At 35.0% G+C, this 23,117-nt stretch overlaps 1 protein-coding gene across 2 annotated transcripts in view; it reads right to left on the bottom strand.

The window, feature by feature from the left end:
* Positions 1–269: 269 nt before the first annotated feature.
* LOC106661455 (myosin-IB) overlaps positions 270–23,117 on the bottom strand; it is a 50,050-nt gene continuing 27,202 nt past the window's right edge. The window contains exons 2-21 of one of the 2 annotated variants that reach the window (XM_014384856.2): positions 15,798–15,946; positions 7,284–7,411; positions 7,099–7,214; positions 6,968–7,038; positions 6,703–6,911; positions 5,434–5,616; positions 5,174–5,380; positions 4,857–5,119; positions 4,628–4,797; positions 4,420–4,574; positions 4,229–4,357; positions 3,998–4,151; positions 3,540–3,771; positions 3,255–3,485; positions 3,037–3,196; positions 2,861–2,981; positions 1,225–1,349; positions 942–1,160; positions 774–880; positions 270–719 (exon numbers count right to left, since the gene is read on the bottom strand). In XM_014384856.2, the coding sequence (XP_014240342.1) occupies positions 608–719; positions 774–880; positions 942–1,160; positions 1,225–1,349; positions 2,861–2,981; positions 3,037–3,196; positions 3,255–3,485; positions 3,540–3,771; positions 3,998–4,151; positions 4,229–4,357; positions 4,420–4,574; positions 4,628–4,797; positions 4,857–5,119; positions 5,174–5,380; positions 5,434–5,616; positions 6,703–6,911; positions 6,968–7,038; positions 7,099–7,214; positions 7,284–7,411; positions 15,798–15,828 (3,123 nt within the window). In that variant the 5' untranslated portion in view covers positions 15,829–15,946 and the 3' untranslated portion in view covers positions 270–607. The remainder of the gene's footprint in view (positions 720–773; positions 881–941; positions 1,161–1,224; positions 1,350–2,860; positions 2,982–3,036; positions 3,197–3,254; positions 3,486–3,539; positions 3,772–3,997; positions 4,152–4,228; positions 4,358–4,419; positions 4,575–4,627; positions 4,798–4,856; positions 5,120–5,173; positions 5,381–5,433; positions 5,617–6,702; positions 6,912–6,967; positions 7,039–7,098; positions 7,215–7,283; positions 7,412–15,797; positions 15,947–23,117) is intronic. The other variant, XM_014384857.2, reaches the window with a different exon arrangement.

The following is a 23,117-nucleotide window of genomic DNA, read 5'->3' as shown; positions in this document are numbered from 1 at the left end:
TAACTATTTACTTGAAAATTGAAAGCCTTTTTTAAATTATACGACCTTGTGGATTGGAAGGTGTTGGTAGATTTTGGGACGTTTTTGCTGTACGGCAAGAAAGGGAAAGCGATGAAAGATTTCTATTTTTGTTTTTCTAGTTTGAGAATGACAAGTTTATAAATAGTTTCTCTTTAAAAATACAAAAAAAAAACCTTGTAACTCTGCATTGATGATATTAAACCTCTTGAAATGTCAAGGCCTTATTGCAAAAGAAAAATCCCTTTTAGTCGAGAAATAACAAATTATATTTCAATAATTAGCACAAATTTATAACCTATTAATAATTATTTACATAAATAATGTGTCAAAGCTGTATTTCTAAATCAAAATGGTAAATTAGGAAGTGTTATATACACAGATAATATATACAAAACATTTTGTACATTCCTTTCAAAGGAAAACTACCTATGGCACCATTGACTTTATGATATTCCATCACAAAATGGTTGTTGAAAATGTATAGATTATTTTTACGTTTATAACTATCTAATAGTTGAGAGTTATTAATCTAAGTCTGATAAGCATAAAATTTATTTGTGTGAATTGTTGGTATTGTGCTGGATGTTCAACCGACGACAATTAACTGGCCGCTCTTTCCTTTCGATATCCCAGGCCCGTTTGAACCGAGTGTCAAATCTATTGTTAGCTGTTTTCCGTCTGTTAAATTATGAGCGATCCTGGAAAATTATATTAGTATAATAAAAAAAAATTAATTAATTTTAATTACTTACTTTCCGTCCTTGATACTATTGATGTTTAGTATTTCTTTATTTTTCATTATATGAACAATTTTTGTTATGACCTCGATCAAGTTGGGCACTTCGAGTATGATGTCGCCCTAAATAAAACAATTATTTATTTTTGCAATATATAAAATGTAATTCAACAAATAGGCTCACTTTATCTTTGGTTAAGTGTGGTGGTATCCGTATTAGAAGGAAGCTGTCTCTTTCAGAAGTGACTTCGAGCTTACTTATTGACTGCAGTGGAATTTTGTGCTTGATCTTAAACTGCTTTTCGCCCTCCATAACCAGATAAATATGCTTATCTGAGACAAAAAGCAATCGGTTTCTTCTTCTATAACCATGTCTGTCGAATTTAACCACATTGCAGCCATACTGAAAAGACAATATCATAAATTATCCTGTTTTATGAAAAAGTAAAGAAAGGATCGAAATTTACCTGGATCGTGTCTCCAAGTATGCTTTCTGATGCAAAAAATGGTTTTTTGATCGAATTCTGCACATCGGTGAGCCTGTTGTCGACAAAAGGAATTGGAAGACTATGTTCGTAACTTTTCTTCTGGTCTGAAAGAATAAAATTTAATGCTTTTAACATCAGCCCTGTAAACATTTAAATATGTTTATTCTAGCCGATTTATCTTTCATTGAACCTCATGAAAACAAGTCGTTTGACTGAATCATAAACCACCAAGAGACAGACCCAGTAAAGTGATCAGTGTTGATCATGTATAAACCTAAATGTTTTATTATGATTAATTTCCTAGTTTTTGTGGTCCGCTTGACCAATTAATATTTTTCAATTAACTAAGGTTTTTAGTTGAGATCAAAAAGTCAGTGTCACGAGCGGGATTCGAACCCACGATCTTCGGCTAGATATGCCGCTGCTCTACCACTTGAGCTATCGTGACCTCGATCCACTCAGACACTAACTTCCCATCTCAACCCCACCATTTTATGACATTTTATTTCAACTAAAAACCATAGTTAATTGAAAAAGATTATGATTAAGGTCTATGTAGTTGGTCATTATCAGTCAGCCAAAATTGGTCAAGCGGACCACAAAAACTAGTGAATTTAATAAGTTAAAATGAAGTATACCTTCACTAAAGCTCTCCGTAGCCATTTCATTTGTCACCGAGAATCAAATAGATTACACGACATTTGAAAAATGGGCAAAAGGAGGGAAAATTCAAAGGTTGGGTTGAGAAGGGAAGTTAGTGTTCGAGTGGATCGAAGTCATGATAGCTCAAGTGGAAGAGTAGCGGCGTATCAAGCCGAAGGTCATGGGTTCGAATCCTGCTCGTGACATTGACTATTTTATCTCAACTAAAAACCTTAGTTAATTGAAAAAAAATTACGATTAATGTCTATGTAGTTGGCCATTATCAATCAGCCAGACAAAAAAACTCAAAAATGAGACTCAATTGACATAATAACACATGAATGACCAACTAATACTAATTTTAATAAGTTAAAATGAAGTATATTTCACTAAAGCTCTCCATGGCCATTTCATTTGACGACGAGAATCAAATAGATTACACGACATTTGAAAAATGGCAAAAAAGGAGGGAAAATTCAAAAGGTGGGGTTGAGATGGGAAGTGTCCGAGTGGATCGAAGTCACAATAGCTCAAGTGGTAGAGTAGCGGCGTATCAAGCCGAAGGTCGTGGGTTCGAATCCCGCTCGTGACACTGACTTTTTTATCTCAACTTAAAACCTTAATTAATTGAATGTTATTAATTGGTCAAGCGGATCTCGAAAAATGGTGAATTTAATGAATTGAAATGAAGTACACTTCACTAAAGCTCTCCGTGGACATTTCATTTGTCGTCGAGAATCCAATCCGATTACACGACATTTGAAAAATGGCAAAAAGGAGGGAAAATTCAAAAGGTGTGGTTGAGATGGAAAGTTGGTGCCCGAGAGGATCGAAGTCGCGATAGCTCAAGTGGTAGAGTAGCGACGTATCTAGCCGAAGGACGCGGGTTCGAATCCCGCTCGTGACACTGACTTTTTTATCTCAACTAAAAACCTTAATTACTTTAAAATAAAGTTCAAATTTTTCAAATTACCTTTGAATAATGCCTCAGCAAGGACTTTGAGGTCCAACTGCAGTTTTCTCTCTGGAGTCAATGATAATCTGTATTTCATTGCCAGCCATCTTTTATGCATTGGTCTTAGAAGTTCTGAAGCCTGTAAAGCCAAATTATTTCTACTTGATTCAACGTATTTTTATTATTTAACCTACCGCTTGGCAGACTCTAGGAGCTTTGGGCCAAGAGTCGTCTAATACGCTTTTAGGAAGGGACTTCGAAAGCCTCAGGAGATAATGGAATTTTGTCGTCTGTATGAACCTTTTGTTAAGGTCCGAAACTGGACCGTATCTTGTTATAAATCCTTCGATAAAACTGAAAATAAAGTTTTATAATAAAGTATCACATTTAAGTATTTAAATGAGTAACTTACTTTCTGATTATTTTCACTGCATGTCTTCTCCTGCTCGCCTTCCTCTGAGCGAGGTACCTCCTCGTCCATTTCTCGACCATTATAGCGGCCTCTTTCATTTTTTTGTATTTCTTACGCTGGATATAGCCTCGCCAATGGCTTTGGATTATAGTGGCCAAATCGTTCTTTTTCAATTGGAACGCGTCTTCAATTTCAAATAATGATTTTTCAGAGCGAATAAAAACTTTCGTCCTGAAAATTTATCAATTTATTTGAAAGAAAATTTACAATGTGGATTAAACTTACGTCCCGAGTCTGTACTCTTCGATGGTGTAGCCTCTGTGAAGCAGAAGTATTTCGACGCCTTGTTTCGCAGGACCGTCGTATTTCGGCCAAGTCTGAGGGCAGAGGCTTTTGTACCTTTTCAGGAACTCGTTATAATGCCTTCTATAAGCGAAGCCCGCTCTCCTTACTCTCAAGTTCTCCATAAGACCAAGGTACTTAACCTGATGGCCTACTATGTCTCCAGAAAACATTCCTAAAAATTATTCGAATGAAGCATTAAGCGCGCATTCCGTTTTGGTAAAGTTAATATCAACTAATGAACATTGTCTACAAATATCTTCTATCTAATTTAAAACAAGTCAAATCGAGTAAAGAACCTTTATCAAAGGTACAAAGTTCGTTTGTCTGTATAAACAAAACAGTTTTTACAAGGATTACGGTGTTACATATCCACAATCCGGCAAACGATGGAAAATTACCTGGCTTCTTAAAATCATTCGGCTTAATGCATCTGATATAACTTGGCTGTTTACTCATTAACGTATTCATCAACTCATTTAAACTTGACTTAAATTGCGTTATTGCTGTATCCGGTCTCTTTTTACTTAACAGTTCCGATTTTGGAAACACAGTCTGAAAAATTTAGATCTTATAAAAAAACTAATGTTTGGAAGTGAACAATGCTGTTTCATAAATGTATTTAATGTCACCTTAACAATTGAATTTGTTGTGTTTGACATGACTTCCCTCAAATCGCGGAAGAGGAGATCATTGTTTTTATCTAAAAATCCTTGCACATCGTAAATCACTTCTCCTGCATAGTGGACGAGAGTGAATTCCTGAAAAGTCAATTCATATTTTAAAAAGGTTTTTTTTTTATGACTTAATGACAAATAATCACCTCTCTCTTCATTCTTTTCTTCAACTGGCTATCAGCCTTTTTGTGGCTGATGAAATGATCGTGCGAGCTAAGTTGATGGCACATTTTATCGAGAAAAGTCAGATCCGATGTTTCCCCAGGACGAAGACATTCCTCATCAAGAAGCGAAATTATTCCTGTATTTAAAAAATTGTAAAAAGAGCCAGATGCGTAATTATATTTGTTTAACCTTTATATTTTTCTTCTATTAAGTTTATGATGATGTTGTTGTTGAAGTACTCGACTGGCTCCCATTCGATGCCCTCTTTGTGATATTCTTCTTGTTCAGACTTTAAAGTCAGTTCGATGAAGAGTTGTTGCAGCTTTTCATTACAGTAATTTATGCAAAATTGTTCGAAACTGTAATTAGGCTGTATTAGAAGATCTTGGAAGGGATTTTTCCATTTAAAATGAAATACCTGTTACGTTGGAAAATTTCAAATCCGTAAATATCTAAAATACCCATTAGATTGGGCGTTGTCGTCGGTTTGGATGGTTGCAGGGCTTCATTGAAACGCATAACCATCCAAGAGAAAAGCCTGTCGTAAATTGCTTTTGCAAGTGCGTCCCTGGCGTAGACGGCAGTCTCCCTGTCTAAAGGAGAAGTCACACTTTCACCCTTGGCTAGGATCGTCTTTTGTGTCAGCGCTTCTTTCAGCTTGTCTTCCGGGCAGCCTAAGAGCTTTACAATAAAATGTTATTTTGGGTGTTTTTATACGTCGGGAAAATTTATCACCTTGGCAGTGCAGGAAATATGGTAAGAATTGTTGAGGAACGCCTTGCCCTGATCGTCTCCGACTCCGATATTGCCTAAGTGCAACACGCTTGCCACGATCGCCATTATTTCTTCCTGTTCTTCAGGAGTGAGACCCAGTGTGTGCATCGCTTGCCAAACGGCACTCATCTGTTTTGCATCGTTCATCCCTTCTATGGTGTCTTTCTCCTAAACAATCTAATTAAAACACTAACTCTATTTTAAATCAACGGAAAACTTACAGAATTGGAAATGTAATTGTAATAACCGGGCAGTCTTTTGAGGTAAAGTTTTTCAAGAAGGTCATCATCGGCACCGGCGAGAAGTTGGTAAAAGATGTGAAAATTCCTCTCACCCCTATTTTGATCCACTACCCTAGACTTCTCTAAAAGATAATTAATTATATTCCCACCAACTGGATCTCCCTGCAAATAAAAATTTTTATAAATTAACTTTTGATATGAATATTAATTTATAAAATTAGTGTGTGGTGGTTAGTGACCGTTAATCGATAATTATTCAGAAATCGTGAGATGCGGTCTGGTGTGATGTAGGTTTCAGAAAAACATTTTCTTTATCGTGTCAACGTTTCGATCTTTATTGAGATCATCTTCAGGGCCTGGGATTTACAAACATTGTTTACATTTAACAAATACATGTAGGACATAGAAAAAAGTGAATTTATACAATGCAAAATATATTTTTTATATTCAATCAAAGTATTTCTACTCATTGAAAGTGTTTGTCTTCTGTGTAATTGTGCCATTCTTGCGTGTCGTGTTGAGAGTGCCAGTGAGTTATTGCTGTTACTGTTGCCCAGGCCTGAAGATGATCTCAATAAAGATCGAAACAATTAATTAAGGTTTTTAGTTGAGATAAAAAAGTCAATGGCACGAGCGGGATTCGAACCCACGATCTTCGGCTAGATACGCCGCTGCTCTACCACTTGAGCTATCGTGACCTCGATCCACTCGGACACCAACTTCCCATCTCAACTGCACCTTTTGAATTCTCTCTCCTTTTTGCCATTTTTCAAATGTCGTCAGAATCCGATTACACTACATTTGAAAAATGGCAAAAAGGAGAAAAAATTCAAAAGCTGCGGTTGAGATGGGAAGTTGGTGTCCGAGTGGATCGAGGTCACGATAGCTCAAGTGGTAGAGCAGCGGCGTATCTAGCCGAAGATCGTGGGTTCGAATCCCACTCGTGACACTGACTTTTTTATCTCAACTAAAAACCTTAATTAATTGTAATATAGTAATTGGTCAAGCGGATCACGAAATTACTGAATTAAAGATCGAAACGTTGGCACGATAAAGAAAATGTTTTTCTGAAACCTACATCACACCAGACCGCATCTCACGATTTCTGAATAATTATAAAACTGGTGTTTTCTTTTTAAATTTTCTATTTACAATGGAGATGAAACACAAGCAAATTAAAATTTATTCTTTTTTTTATATCAAACAGTTTTAACTAGCGTAAGAAGAGACTTTTCAGACAATACCAACCATTTCGTTAAATTCGATGTCCATGTACTTTCCAAATCTGCTTGAGTTGTCATTTCTCGTCGTTTTTGCATTTCCGAACGCTTCCAAAATTGGATTTGAATAGAGAAGTTTGTCTTTCACAGATTGCACTTGCCCGTTGTGGTTCGAGACTGCCGCTATGTACTCTAGGACTTTCTTGCTCGCTTCCGTTTTGCCAGAGCCAGATTCGCCTGTCAGTCAAAAATTTATTAAACGAGATTCTTCACACTGAAAATAATTTTATTACCAGAAATCAGTATGCATTGGTCAATATGCTCTTCAATAAGTGACCTATAGGCTGCTTCTGTAGTAGCAAATCTGTAAAAAAAATTTGTTTAGGCAAATATTTTTGATGGTATTATTGATTTAAATAATTACACGTGAGGGGGGTTTTCAATCAGGTGGCTGTTCTGGTACTCGCCGACAGTTTCATGGCCATAGATTGGCAAATTTTTATACGGATTGACTGACACAAGTACTTGCCCGATGTACGTCTAGATTGGAAAAAAAGTTATAAGTTCTAGTTGAGTTAATTTTCAAAATAATTTTAAAATATGCCTCACATAGATTATATTTTCCTTGAATCTCTTTCGAAGGTTCTCAAGGAATGCAAGCTCGCTCCTAAAATCCTCCAAAAGCACCGAGTCCTGGACTCCTACCCTGTCTCTTTCGTGAAGACTCTTCTCCATTCCTTTAAAAATACAAAATCAACATTAATTAAAAAATAAATAAATAAAATAAACTATAAAATGAACGTTGTGTTGTCTTATCAGTAAAACATAAATTATTTATACACTGGCATTACTGTTAGAAGTTAGTAATATTTTATTATTCACAATTTGAACTGTGCAAAAATAGATTTGTACTCTTCCTTGTCTCATATCCCAAGAAATAAAATTTAATTGGATAGATTAAGAATCTCATAAATAAACAAGATTAAGAAAATGCATGTAAAAGTGAATGAATTGTTAGATTTTCATCATCAATCATCAACGATCAACTTGCTTCTTCAATGGAAAAATGCCAAAAAGCATCTGGCAGACCAATACCAGAATAGAAAGGCTAACATGATTGAGACAACCAATTTACATTTTCAACATGTACATAATAGTTACAAGGTTTTTTATTTATGGCAACATTTTTATTTATATATGATATACGGTCGGGTGGTCTGTTGCTAAAAATGCAATGAAAGAACCACTAAAAGAAGTGACAGCACCAGTTGGTCAGATTGAGAGAGAAGTTCTCACGTATCAAGAGCACTATCGATAAGAAGTGACCCTTGGAGGATCTGATCTCACTCGTTTAAGAATAGGCCAGGTGAGCTTACATTGACCGTTACTTTTGAGCCAAAGATTGTGTATGTGGCCAGCATGTGGAGAAAAGTTGTTTCATGTCTCCAACTTGATTGAAGGGCTTCATATAGGGAGCATGTAAGTGACCACCGAATATGAAAGTTGTGCTTGAGTATAGAAGTGAATATTTGGGCCCCCTGTTCTGATTTTTGAATTTTTCTGTCCCCTAGTGTAAATTTATTTATGTGTAGTGTGAGTGGGCCAATGGCAGAATATTAAGTACCCAATCGATCTGCGATTAGTTTAGTTATATAATATGTGTGGAGGGTATTGAAGGAATATCAAGTACTCCATATAAGAATGTATTTAAGGATGAGTGAGAATGTGAGTGGGTTTGAATCTAGAAGCTGATTGTGCTGGGGGCTGAAATGACCTAGTTGTTGATAGCCCTTGGAGCTCCATCCCAGTGGCTGGACATATAAGACCAAGGTCTGATCTTAGAATGCCTACATTTGGGGTGGATGGTTCACGAATTCTTCTCTTAATTATAAAAGCTGGAATTGCAAGCTCTGCAAGAAGTGTTAGGCTGTATGAACATGCATGTGCAGAACTGTGCGTAAAAGAGTAATCAATATACGTGATATACATGTATAAACTCATTATCTCACTCCAAAGTACGTCATTTTGTAAATATTTGAAAATATTAATTTCCGTAGTGTGTTTGTATAATTTATAAATTTGCTGTTTGTCATTGTTTTCTGTCGTTTGTTTGTAATAGTTGCTGAAATTTGTCGTAGTTTTCTGACGTCTGTTTTTGTACTTTATTAAATGTACTGTGTTTGGAGTTGTTTTGGGTCGTCTGTTTGCACAATTCATGAAATGTGCTGTTTATGGTTGGTTTTGTCATTTGAACAATTTATGAAATTTGCGGTGTTTGGGGGTTGTCTGTTTGTATAATTTATTATTTGCTTGTCCTTGGTTGTTTTCTTTAGTTTGTATAGTTGATGAAATTTGCGGTGTGTGTCGTAGTTTTCTGTCGTCTGTTTTTATACTTTATTAAATTTACTGTGTTTGGAGTTGTTTTGTGTCGCTTGTTTGTATAATCTATGAAATAATCTGTTGTGATTGGCTTTGTCATCTGAACAATTTGTGACATTTGCGGTGTTTGGAGGTCGTCTGTTTAAATAATTTATGAAATTGCTTGGTTTCTGTTTTTTTTCTTTTATAATTTATGAAATATGCTGGGATTGAGGTTGTTTTCTATCGTTTGTTTGTATAATTGATGAAATTTGCTGTCTGTGGTCGTTTACTGTCGCCTTTTTTGTAATTTATGAAATGTGCAGGGTTTGTGGTTGTTTTCTATCTTCTGTTTGTACAATTGACGAAATTTTCCGAGTTTGTGGTCGTCTGTTTGTAATTTATTTAACAGGTAAGTTATTTACAATTAAAATTTCAAATATAATTATTAGTGCAATAGTTTTATTTTTGATATTCGATGGTCTATGTTTATTACATAAAAACGATATAGGGCTAATAACTGGCATCGTGGTAAACTGTGTTTGGTGCATGAGTTCGTTTGTTGTGGTGAGTTACATGTCAAATATCTCCTCGAAATGTCAAGGTTTGCAAACAGTGGGCGTCTTAAAATTGTAAGCCGCATTGAAAAAGGAAGTGCGAGGTTTTTAACTCGGCTTCTTTTGAATCTTTAAACTGAAGGCCGATCAGCAAGATTATACATTTTTCTATATATATTTTCCTTTCTTCACGTTTCAAATATTTTTGTCATTTTAACCGGAAAATATCCAATTTTCGATTCTTTTACGTTTGAATTTTTTTTTCTCTCTTCAGGGGATGAACAATAAAAAACTAATCATGGCGAAGAGAAGAGCGACACGTGCCGGACCCAGGGGTAAATCCGTCTTAGAAGATTCACAACGAAGACGTCAACCTTCACAAACTCAATTTTCGAGTTGTAATAAAACTGAATATAATTCACAATTGTATGGGAAAAGGTATCAGTAAAGTCTAATGTAAAAACCGGCCACCAAGTTCCCTCGGGGGTCCGTAACACGTCGCTTTATCACCGGAGGGAAAGGCGTGTCTGTTCTAATTTCAAAATATCCTATTTACATTTAGTACTCGGTGGAATAATACCTTTCCTGGCAATCTTTGGCACTATTTTCAACTATTGTTATCTAGAGAGAAAAAAATCAGTGCAATTTAAGTTCACCACTTTTTAAACTTTAATCAACATAGACATAACATAGACAAGAAATTTTATTTAAAAAAAGGCAAATATGCAATATTTTTTTTACTATCAGATTCTACTAAAATATATTGATATATAGTTGTTTTTACTTTTGGTCTTATATCAACAAAAGTCGCACCATAAAATCCTGCAAAGAATCCTTCCAATTGCAATATATCAATGTCAACATTGATTAAGTTTAAGTAAATCCTGTGCAAAACAATTTGTCACATTTTTTAATTAAGATTAGTTGTAAAAATGGTAAACTAGCAATTATCGACGTTCGTGTTGGGTTCCTATTTGCTTCGTCATAATTGATGTCCCTTATGGCATAGTGACAAATTTAATCAATTTCATCTGATTGATTATTTAGATACTAAAATGAAATACGTAGTATATACTGATAGACGTCTACTTATTTGTTTGTATAACCGTGACTACTGAAAGCCACAAATAATAATATCATCGAACGATGCCTAAATAATAATAGATTTGTGGATATATAACAGTGATAAAGACACGAATAAATTATTTTTGGTGGATTTAATTTTGTTTTTATGTCCTAAACCTTGTAAAGTTGGAATAAAGTATTTGTGTAATTTTCCCTGATTACAGGAAGTTGCAGTCATTGTGAGAATTTTCATATTTTTCTGTGCATTTGCTACATATTAAAACAATTGTTGGGCCTTGGGTTTTTCGTCGTGTTTATCTTAATAAACCGAAAGACCGTGCAAAAGAGAAAGTATCGATTGATCAATGGTACTGGTATTATTCCAGTACTAGTACTTTTTTATTCGATTTTTGCAAACGGAACAGGGTTAATGTAGATTCGATAATAATTTGCAAAAGTAAAAAAGCGGAGGCATAGACGATTGTAGAATTTCAACCGAGAAGTCATTAGTTCGTATTATCTATAATTTTTTCATATTTTATTTCTTGATTGTTTTTGAGGTGCTTATTGGAGTTTTTCGATACATGAGTTACATGCTTACGAATCTCGCTACATTAATGGATCAATGCTTTTGTTCGTTACTTTACAGTATCTATATTCGTTTGTATCGATATATCAGGGTTTGGATACTTTTGTTCGACACTTGAGTAGCTATACTTTTGTTCAATATTTCTGGGTTTGGATTTTTAAGTTTATTAATAATTTAGATTCTTCAGGGATTGGAGACTAATGTTCGTTACTTCAAGGTTTCATCATTTTAGGGTTTTAATAATTTTGTTAGTTTTAGTTTTAATTTTTGTGGATACTTCAGGGCTTTTATAATTTTGTTTCGATACTTCAGGGTTTTCATTTTTGTCGATACTTCAAGGCTTTTATAATTTTGTTTCGATACTTCAGGGTTTCAGCACTTTAGGGTTTTAAAAATGTTGTTTCGATACTTCATCGATTTATTTTTTGTCGATACTTCAGGGCTTTTATAATTTTGTTTCGATACATCAGGGTTTCAGCACTTTAGGGTTTTAAAAAATTTTTCTCGATACTTCGGGGTTTTAACTTTTGTCGATACTTCAGAGTTTCAACACTTTAGGGTTTTAATAATTTTGTATCGATACTTCAGGGTTTTAATTTTTGTCGATACTTCAGGGCTTTTTTAATTTTGTTTAGATATTTCAGGGTTTCAACACTTTAGGGCTTTAATAATTTTGTTTCGATTCTTCAGCGTTTTAATTTTTGTGGATACTTCAGGGCTTTTATAATTTTGTTTCGATACTTCAGGGTTTTAATTTTTGTCGATACATCAGGGCTTTTATAATTTTGATTCGATACTTCAGGGTTTTAATAATGTTGTCTCGATACTTCAGGGTTTTAATTTTTGTCGATACATCAGGGCTTTTATAATTTTGTTTTGATACTTCAGGGTTTCAGCACTTTAGGGTTTTAATAATTTTGTATCGATACTTCAGGGTTTTAATTTTTGTCGATACTTCAGGGCTTTTATAATTTTGTTTAGATATTTCAGGATAATTTTGATTCGATACTTCAGGGTTTTAATAATGTTGTCTCGATACTTCAGGGTTTTAATTTTTGTCGATACATCAGGGCTTTTATAATTTTGTTTTGATACTTCAGGGTTTCAGCACTTTAGGGTTTTAATAATTTTGTATCGATACTTCGGGTTTTAATTTTTGTCGATGCTTCAGGGCTTTTATAATTTTGTTTTGATTATTCAGGGTTTTAGTTTTGTTTTGATACTAAAGAGTGTTGATATTTTTGTATCGATTCCACAGGGTTTTGATCATTTAAGTCTTTAGATTCTTTAGATTTTCGGTACTTCAGAGTATCGTTACTCTATCTATTTATAGTTCTTTCTAAAATTTATTTCAATGAAAAATATTGACAAACAAAACGTTAGGACGTTTATGAAATTGGCTATTTTTGACTATGACTAGTAGGTACATTCGTGTACAACTGAATTCTAGTAGATAGTTTATTACTTTTAAACATGTGGTTTGATGCCAATTATTATTCAACCAAATTAATTTTTATGTTGTCCTATCTTTGAAGAAGAAATGTTGTCGCTTTCGCTTTTTCGGTTTCGAGTCGAAATAGGAAATCTTATTTTTGCCAGGGTCGTTTTAAATAAGACTGTTCTTCCTACGAGCCATAAGAAACGGCCAATGAAAACCTGGTCCGCCCGGCTCCGCGAAATCCCCCCGCTGAGTACGGACGAGAAAACAAAAGAGTAGCAAAAAACCCGAAGGGCATATCGGTTTCGTTTTCAAGGGTCTTGAACTCTCGGTGTACGAATAGAAGCGAGAAGCGTTAAACACCGTCTGACCTTGACTGTTCACTAATAGAAAGTGGCAGAAGATCGATGATCATCAACGACGGGATCAGTTTGATGTGAAAGACAATAATTAAAATGCCCAAGACATAACAATACAACATTCAATTAAGATGTATAGTTGGAATAATAATAATAATCAATACAACCGAAATTTTACTTTTTAGTTTTTTTAAGGAAAACAAGCGATGTCGAAGAGTTGTCGATGTCCAAGAAACGTTGGAAAGGATAACTTGGCAACCTACTTTAAGGGACTTCAAAAGAAAAGAGAGATCTAATTATAATAAAAAATAATAAACTAATTGAATCATTATGTATAATGAGGAAGGTTTATGGGCTGATAAAAAACTGAGGTCATCGCTAGTCCTCAGTGTACTTTTACTTCTTTTTCTGGTCTTTCACGTGTACTTTTTTTAAACTGCTATTTGAATGTAGCTGTGATGACCCTCTGATTTTGAATGTATACTATATGGATATCCTACAATGTTAGCCTCTCATTTGTACGATAGATTGTCAATTGCAGAACATACAAAAAAACGTTAAATACATATTATATATGTGTGGTGATTAGTGACAGTTAATCGATAATTATTCAGAAATCGTGAGGTGCGGTCTGGTGTAGTGTAGGTTTCAGAAAAACATTTTCTTTATCGTGCCAACGTTTCGATCTTTATTGAGATCATCTTCAGGGCCTGGGATTTACAAACATTGTTTACATTGAACAAATACATTTAGGATGTGGAAAAGTGAATTTATACAATGCAAAATATATTTTTTATATTCAATCAAAGTATTTCTACTCACTCAAAGTGTTTGTCTTCTGTGTAATTGTCTCATTCTTGCGTGTCGTGTTGAGCCGCCTTATACAAAAATGTCTTTTCTATACCAACTTCCTTCCCCACCCCTTCAAAATCCAACGTATATAAATAGAAAACAGCAAAATCTCACTGGCACTCTCAACACGACACGCAAGAATGGCACAATTACACAGAAGACAAACACTTTGAGTGAGTAGAAATACTTTGATTGAATATAAAAAATATATTTTGCATTGTATAAATTCTTTTTTTTCCACATCCTACATGTATTTGTTAAATGTAAACATTGTTTGTAAATCCCAGGCCCTGAAGATGATCTCAATAAAGATCGAAACGTTGACACGATAAAGAAAATGTTTTTCTGAAACCTACATCACACCAGACCGCATCTCACGATTTCTGAATAATCATCGATTAACGGTCACTAACCACCACACAGTAATTTTATAATTAATATTCATATCAAAAGTTAATTTATAAAAAAATTTATTTGTAGGGAGATCCAGTTTGTGGAAATATAATTAATTATCTTTTAGAGAAGTCTAGGGTAGTGGATCAAAACAGGGGTGAGAGGAATTTTCACATCTTTTACCAACTTCTTGCCGGTGCCGATGATGACCTTCTTGAAAAACTTTACCTCAAAAGACTGCCCGGTTATTACAATTACAATTATTACAATAAATTCACTTTTCCACATCCTAAATGTATTTGTTAAATGTTAACAATGTTTGTAAATCCCAGGCCCTGAAGATGATCTCAATAAAGATCGAAACGTTGGCACGATGAAGAAAATGTTTTTCTGAAACCTACATCACACCAGACCGCATCTCACGATTTCTGAATAATTACATATTATATACATCACCATCGTCACATTCACTCCCACAGAGTACTCGATTATTCTTCGGGACGGGGTTAAGATAACCTTCTCTTTCACGCTAATAAATTAAATTCATCGCAATAGTTTAACATAAAGACGATGCCCTATACAAACATAGAAGTTTGGTCACGTTACCTCCCCCGGAGTACTCGATTATTCCTCGAGGCGGGGTAAAAAAAAACCTTCCCATTCACGCTAATAAATTAAATTCATCCCAGTAGTTTAACATAACGATGCCCTATACAAACCTAGAAGTTTGGTCACGTTACCTCCCCCAGAGTACTCGATTATTCCTCGAGGCGGGGTAAAAAAAAACCTTCCCATTCACGCTAATAAATTAAATTCATCCCAGTAGTTTAACATAACGATGCCCTATACAAACCTAGAAGTTTGGTCACGTTACCTCCCCCAGAGTACATCATTATTCCTCGGGGCGTCGAACCCATTGCATTCTCGCTAATAACTTACATTACTCTCCAGACGTCATACAGTCACCCCCAAACTACTCGATATTCCTCGGGGCGGGATAATTAATCAAAAGTGAATCATTGAACTGTAGTTTCTCCTAACAAATATCAGACTTTTAATGATATTCCGACAAATTGATAATTAAAAATATTGCTTATATAAAAATTAGATGTACAAACACACTGTTAAGAAAAACATCTCTTTTTAAGTATAACCCATGTGAAGATAGTTTTCGTAAACTTAAAATCCATCCTTTGGTTTGTAATAACAATGTCGCTGAATTATTATTTTTTTATATTTTTATTGTTGTTAAACCATTCATGGAAATACGATGGTCTGTTGAAACAAATACTGCATAACTGGGCCTTTAATAATTGAGCCACCGGTCAAGGCCCGATCGAAAATTTACCCTTGGGTGGATCCAATTTCGTCAATTCGCCGATAAAATTATCAACAAGCCGAAAGTAAGCCTTTTTAGCTATTTATGTATATTTTTAGCCAGTTTCATTCTATGTTTAGTGCGAAACATCCACCCAAGGTTGGAATAATACAGTGTTTTTATTTTTATTTTACCTTTTGATAGTTCAATTCTTGTTTCAGACATTGCACCTTGTTCACATTCTCGCCAACGACTCTTCTCAAAGCCATCAGGTTTCTTCGTGGCTAACAGGGCATTCCAATATAAAAACGATACCGTTTCTCATTTTAACTCTCCGGCATGCCTGTGAGAGAAAATCATAGCGTTTTGTCAGATGAAAACAATAAGAAAGAACCTCGTAAATTTACAAGACGTTTAGTGTTAATTCCGATGGACTTTTATCATTTCCGTGCAGTGCTTTTACTTTTATCAAGAAATACGATGGAACCTTCATGTTACCAACTTAATTAACTGGATCCTCCTTAAAAATAATTTAATAGAATGTGACGATGCATACTTGTAGATAGGAATGAAAAAAAAAAATCACTATTTTATACGAGTACTTTTTTCTTGAAACGTTTGTTACGGAGCAGAAGGCATCATCCCAAAAATTTGGTCAGAAAGGGTGACCTAAAACTAAAAGCTGGCCCCTTTGGCATACTGTTATGATAAAAAAAAACCTACACCGAAATGAGTGAGAAAGCAAGTTAATGTCTGTAGGGTGATCGTTACCGATCATTTTGGGCTGCCTATTCTCGTTGTTCACTGCATCAGATGATTTTCTACTTCTCTCATCATCAGTGTTTTTTTAAATTTTTTTATTATTTCTCTACCACAGTAACCCTGCAGTGGAGGAATATATTTGACATGCTCCCTGTTTGATTACATGTTTTAATTAATCATTATGTAAGGTATTGGCTGAGATAAAAAAAGTCAGTGTCACGAGGGGGGATTCGAACACTCGACCTTCGGCTGAATACGCCGCTCCTCTACCACTTGAGCTATCGTGACCCCTAATCATCAGTGGTTGACAAATCAAAACTGTAAGGATAAACAGACGGAAATGATCAGAAACAACCAGTTTACAGACTAATCACTACGCAGACTTCAAAAGAAAGAACAGCGGTCTCAACAGAAATATTGTTCTCCAATGCGGAAATCATTTACAGGTACAAAATTATAAATCGATTGGCACCAGAAAGGCTCGTAAAGTTATTATTTTTTGGAAAATAAGTGAAAGCTAATCTGGATTCGTTTAACTATGTTCTATGTAGGTATTTATGTTTTATCAAAGGAAGAGTTGTTCTCTTATTTTCGAAATTTTAGATTGTAATTCGACGATTTATTTTATTTTATAACTTTCAAATTCTTACTAGTCTGTTCTGATATTTTAGTTTGATACTTCAGGATGATATTTTTCCTTTACTTTATTGTTAGGACACTCTTATTTCGGTTTTTCAGGATTTCGAAACTTGTTCGATGTTCGGTTTTGAATTTTTTTCGATGCATGAAAGTACCTTACTACAATAAGTTCATTTTATAAATCAATACTTCGAGACTTTTGTTCGATAATTAAAGGATTTGGTTATTTGTTTTAATTAATATTTCAGGGTGTCTTTACTCAAAGGTTCGACACTATTGTTTCAATGTATCAATAAAATAATTTTATTTTTTGCTTCACCGTTTTGATCAACCAGAGATTCGGTAATTTTGTTGCGATATATTTCATTTATCAAAGATACATTTGTTCGATACGTTATCACGATTTTTGGTACCATACTTCAGGGCATCTACACTCGGGAGTTTCAGCACTTTTGTTTCGGTACATCAGCTTATTGATACTTTGGCGTATGGAAGCTTATGTTCAATACTTAGGAGTCTCGATACTTTTCTTAGCTATTTAAGTAATATATCGATTATTGATACTTTATTACTATACTTTTGTTCGTTAGTTTACAGTTGCTATACTTTTGTTCGATATTTCAGGGTTTTGTTGGATCAGGGTGATACTTTTGTTTCGATTCTTCAGGGTTTGGTTACTTGTTTTCGATACTGTAAAATTACTATATTTTTGTTCGTCAGTTTACAGTTGCTACACTTTTGTTCGATACTTCAGGGTTTGGCTACTTGTGTTCGTTAGTTTACAGTTGCTATACTTTTGTTCGATATTTCAGGGTTTTGTTGGATCAGGGTGATACTTTCTTTCGATTCTTCAGGGTTTGGTTACTTGTGTTCGATAATTTTCAGTTGTTATACTTCCGTTCGATATTTCAGGGTTTTGATGGAGGAGGGTAATACTTTTGTAGGATACTTCAGTGTTACTACATTTTGTTCTACACTTCAGGGTTTTGAAACTTTTGTTCGATACTTCAGCATTTCAAATTTTTTGTTTAGAAACTTTTAAAGTAACGATACCATTTTTACGATACTACCGATGATTAAGCTACCGACTCGTTTCTTTCGATAAAGAATTCCTCCCATAAAATGTAACAAAGGGCCTGTGACCTGTTTTCTTTTAATTATTTTAAATGTTATTGATCTCCAATTTTAACTAAATTTTGTCGGAATGTTTTGTGGTTCAAATGGTTCGGAGACAGCCGAGGCTTTCAGGGGTATTTTATAAATCGGAAATACGCGGAAGCAATGTATTGCTCGTAGGTCGATCAATTTCAATGTTATGTCGAAGTCCTTCGCGAAATGAGAGCGCGACTTAGTTTTCTATTTCAATTAAACATTTTTTTAAACGGTCCCGTTTGCGAATTGCCTGTTTCCTTTCCTCTACCTCAATTAAGGTCGAAAAAGATCAAAGAAGGTTACGGCCATACGAACGTTAAAAACATGAGATAAATATTAAAATGTAATGACTGCTAAAATAACCGGTTTGAACGAAATATCATCGAAGTAAATTATCGAGCAACATGGACATATTTTTATTAAAACAATATATAATATAGTATAATATAGTACAATATAACGGATAGTATGAATGATTTTTGGAATTTTGGCCTGATTGTGCCAACATTACTGGATTGATGGAGATCCCCGATTAAAAGACTCAATTTTTAGGTAACGAAGGGTCTAATTATAAAACTCAAAGGCCTTATGTATTATTGAAGGCCTCGGACGTTCTGCATAACGGCCAATTATAAAAATTAATGAAATAAGGCTAAACGGCACGGTTAATAGTTGGAGGACTTCACCCCGTTAATAAATGACACTTCTTGTTTTAGTAATTTTCCCCTCGTTAATTAATTAAATAATTACAAATTCATTGTTAGAAAACACAATCGATAAATTTGACAATTATCATATTATAGGCAGTTTTAAAAAATTGTGTTTTAAAAAGGCGATTTTCTTCGTATTTCTTATACATTTTTTTTTAGATTTCCACATAGGGGATACGTGCTGAATGTCAATAATTTCAGCAAAGCCGCACGGCTAAGTGCTGACCGAATGCTACTTTAAAACAAGAAGAGGGCCAAGGTCGCCCTGTCTTGGGGACGCCGATATCGAAAACCCCTTTGCTCCTCTCGCGGTCGTTGGACGGATCAGAAAGTAAACTGTTACAGGAAAAGTCGGACTGGAAAGGTCGAAGGCATTCGTCTAGTCAAGACTATTCTCCGATGGGAACAAGACGTCAATCATAGGGTTGACGTTTCTCCTACGGAATCGAACCGTTTCGGAAATCTTTTTCGTCGATGTCGATGATAACAGGTTGAAGGCTAATAAAACAACTGGTAATGTCAATATTAACTGCTTTATATCCCAAATGTTGACAGCAGATTGATGCTAAGATGCATCCTAGTACTGCCTTTTACTTGCTTTAGCCTGGTCCATTTGATAAACCTTTGTCCAATGCAACAGAGTTTATGTATTCCAAGGTTTCGATATATCAACTTATTGATAATGTTGTTGGACACATGGACGATTGTGCACTTTTGTAGGTTGTGACATTTTTTCTCGATATTGCGAGGCGATGAACCTGTAGCTTTGTCGTTTCCGATCATTGTGGTCTGCCTATCCTCTGTTTGAGCTTTCTTCACTGGTAAGTTTGTGATCCGGATAGAGGGAAAACGAGTGAAGCCAAGCGATCAAGTCAAGTACTTGGGAGTAATATTAGGCGATAACCTGAACCCAGTACACCACGCTATTAAAATAAGGGAAACGACTAGAAGGGTGTACAATAGATTGAGCGTAATAGCGAGAGTGGAATATGGACTTAGCACAAAAGCGCTCTCCACATTCTATAAAAGTGTCTTCCTCCCAATAGTAAGTTATGGTGCAGCCGGATGGGCCAAACGACTACCTAGCAAAAGCAAAGCTATAATAGAGTAAAGCCAACGAATAGCTCTTATAAGAACCACAAAAGTGTACAGGATGATTTCACCACATGCCCTACAAGTAAGAGCCAACGCACCGCCAATAGACCTAGTCCTTAAAGAAAGGGTGGTCATCCACCAAAAAAAGAAAAATGAGGCTATTGATATAGGAGCAAGCCAAGGAGAAATAGCCTGGTTCCGAAGCACAACGGGGAAGGAGGCAAAGAGTACTTGGGAAAAATGACAAGGGCATCATGGCAAGAAAGATGGACAAATAGCAATAAAGGTCGGCTAACATCCAAATTTTTCTCAAGTGTTGAAAAAAGACAAAAAGCAAAATGGCTACACCCCGACTACTGGACCACCCAAATGCTATCAGGACATGGAAACTTCGCAAACTATCTTCATAAATATAAGAAAAGAGAAAGCCCTTTATGCTCCGTTTAAGTAAGACGCCGAACATAAACTCTTCAGCTGTATCAAATTCAAGGCAGAAAGAGAGCGAAAGACCATCACCTCAGCAGAATGGCAGCCTAATCTCCAAAAGCTGGTCTGTGATATCAAATCTTTTGGAGCACTAAAAGACTTTGCCTCAAATACGCTTAAATGAACAAGTCCCTATTTATTCTATTTATTGTAATTATTAAGTCCTAAATATTGTTATTATTGTTAGAGTTTTATTACCGTTATTTATTAATTTATTGCATAATTACACATAGGTTTAGGTTTAGGGTTCCGGGCTGTTTTCCTCTTCTAAGTAAGAACATTTTAGATAATATAAATAGATAGAAAATAAAACCAAGGAAAAGTAAATGTGCAATGGGAAACCAGCAAGGGAAGACCTTTTGTTTTAGGTTCTAAAATGAAAATATGGTCCCTTCAAAAACCGACCAGCGGTCTCGCCTGGAGGAAAGATCGTTGGGAGGTATTTTTATCCCATTTATTTGAAATCCCTTAGATATACAAATTCGATTCAGCTAAAGCGTTTGTCCGCCGGTATGGGGTCTTCCTCAGGTACGGCCGGGTGGTGGAAAGGGTAAAAAAAATGGTAAGTTTGTGTCTGGCAGACCCAAAATGATTGGAAACGACATAACCACACGTTCATCGAGTAGATCTCAAGAAACAAAGTGACAACCTAGAAAAGTGCTCAAATATGTAATAAAGAGTGTACAATAAAACCAATTTCTAAGGGACAGACATGGTGGTGCTACTACTTTTATCCTCTTTTAGGGGGTGTCCTCTAAAGAGAGATTTTTAACATCTAAAGCTCACAAATATTTCCATCCTAGCGTTTCGCTAAGCTTTAATATATCAGCTGATGTTCTTACACTGGGTCTACCAAACGTTTTGTAAGAATCAAGCAGTTCTTTTTTTAAGTTAACGTTCGACAGGTCAGAGCTATATGAACATTACAAAAATTGAACAAACTGAAATTATGAAGTTAAGACAATATTGGAAGGAAAAAAATATTGGATGAGGGGAAATTAACATATCCCTATTCACAAACACATAACGGTAAACGAATTTAAAATCGTTTTAACATTCGAAGATCGTTTATGCTACCTAAGAAAATTGAAACAAAAATCTGATTTGTCCCTTACTGAAATGTAACATAATGTAGGACGATACGATTATTCATTTCTTTGCCAGTAGATTCTACATTCAAAAAGGTACCAAAAAGTCCTAATTAACTACGGTCCGCATCTCAACAGTTTAGGAGTTATTCCACTTTTTATGATTTTTTAAGATTTCACGACCTTGCTTCAAATAAACAATGATAACTCCAAAACTAAAATGATTTGGACAAATCCGTTGGTACCATTGAAAACTAAATTAAATTTCTAATAAGATGTGATCAATACTAAACTTATAAACCTTCGTGAAATATGCGCTTTAGCGAACTTTGAAAAATATTTTTTTTAGTTGAAAAACTTACTATGGTGATACTAAACTCCAAACCTAGAGACTAGCAAATTTCAGAAAACATACTCCATTTAATATCCCTTTTAGTGAAGCAATTGCTTTTTTAATTACTTTATCAAAGATGAAGAAATGATGAAGTAAAAGAAAAAAACCGTGGTTAAAGTGAATTTTTTTTTGTTAGTTGAAAAACTTACTATGGTGATTCTAAACTACTACTTCCAAACCTAGAGACTTGCAAATTTCAGAAAACATACTCCATTTAATACCCCTTTTAGTGGAGCAATTGCTTTTTTAATTACTTTATCAAAGATCAAGAAATTGATGAAGTAAAAGATAAAAACCGTGGTTAAAGCGAAATCTTAAAAAATCAGAAAAAGCGAAATAACTCCGAAACTGCTGAGGTTCGGACAATAGTTAATTAGAACTTTTTGGTTATATTTTGAATATAGAATCTACGGGCAAAGTTTGTAGTACGAATACCCGGACACCCTGTATAGAGTACCTAAGAAAAGGTGTTAAACGCATAGAAAATTAATCTTCCGATGCATCGGCTGCTGTCCTGTTACAGAGAGTCCCTTGTAGAATCATTCATTTTTTCCTTGCTAAAAGCATAAAATATGGTTAATAATGATTAGGTCGTATCAGGAGGTTTTTATGTCATCAGGGGACCTCAAAGTTAAACGTGAAAGATAGACGAGGAAAGCTTAGCGTCCAACTCGTGGGACTTTTGTTGTTTTATTAAGTTCTAGCCAATCAAGAAAAAAAGCGCTAGGTCCTTCTACGCTAATTATTTTACTCTTCTGACGTCTGGTCTTTCCAAAATGGCGGTACCTTTCAAGTCTAAAGTCTCACAGACCTGTTTCTTCTCCGAAGATTCGTCGATCTCAGTTCCATCTTTTTTAGCCGCTTTATAATTTTTCCTCACTTCCTGCTTGCTGAGCGAGTGATTTGCCTTCTTTTCTGAAATGTTCTTTATCGTCGTAATAATTTTTTTCTTGGCTCCTAGATCTTCTTTTACCTTGTAAGCACTATCTTGATAAATTATTGCCGTATTTGCTTTATTTCATTGCAGTACGAGTCATACCAGTTGTGACTGTTAACCGGGAAGAACAGCTAAAAGTCCTTGACTATGTCATTCACAATCGGGGTCTTTTGTTCTTCAGGCGATTCTATTGTTAGCCCCAATCATGTTTACCATTTTACCATTGTTCTGCTTAATTTTCACGATTACAG

This window comes from Cimex lectularius, unplaced genomic scaffold, assembly GCF_000648675.2.
Source record: "Cimex lectularius strain Harlan isolate CLEC.00 unplaced genomic scaffold, Clec_2.1 scaffold68, whole genome shotgun sequence".
Classification (NCBI taxonomy): Eukaryota; Metazoa; Arthropoda; class Insecta; order Hemiptera; family Cimicidae; genus Cimex; species Cimex lectularius.
Note: the sequence above shows the minus strand (reverse complement) of the source record. Positions and strands in the feature narration are given on the sequence as shown.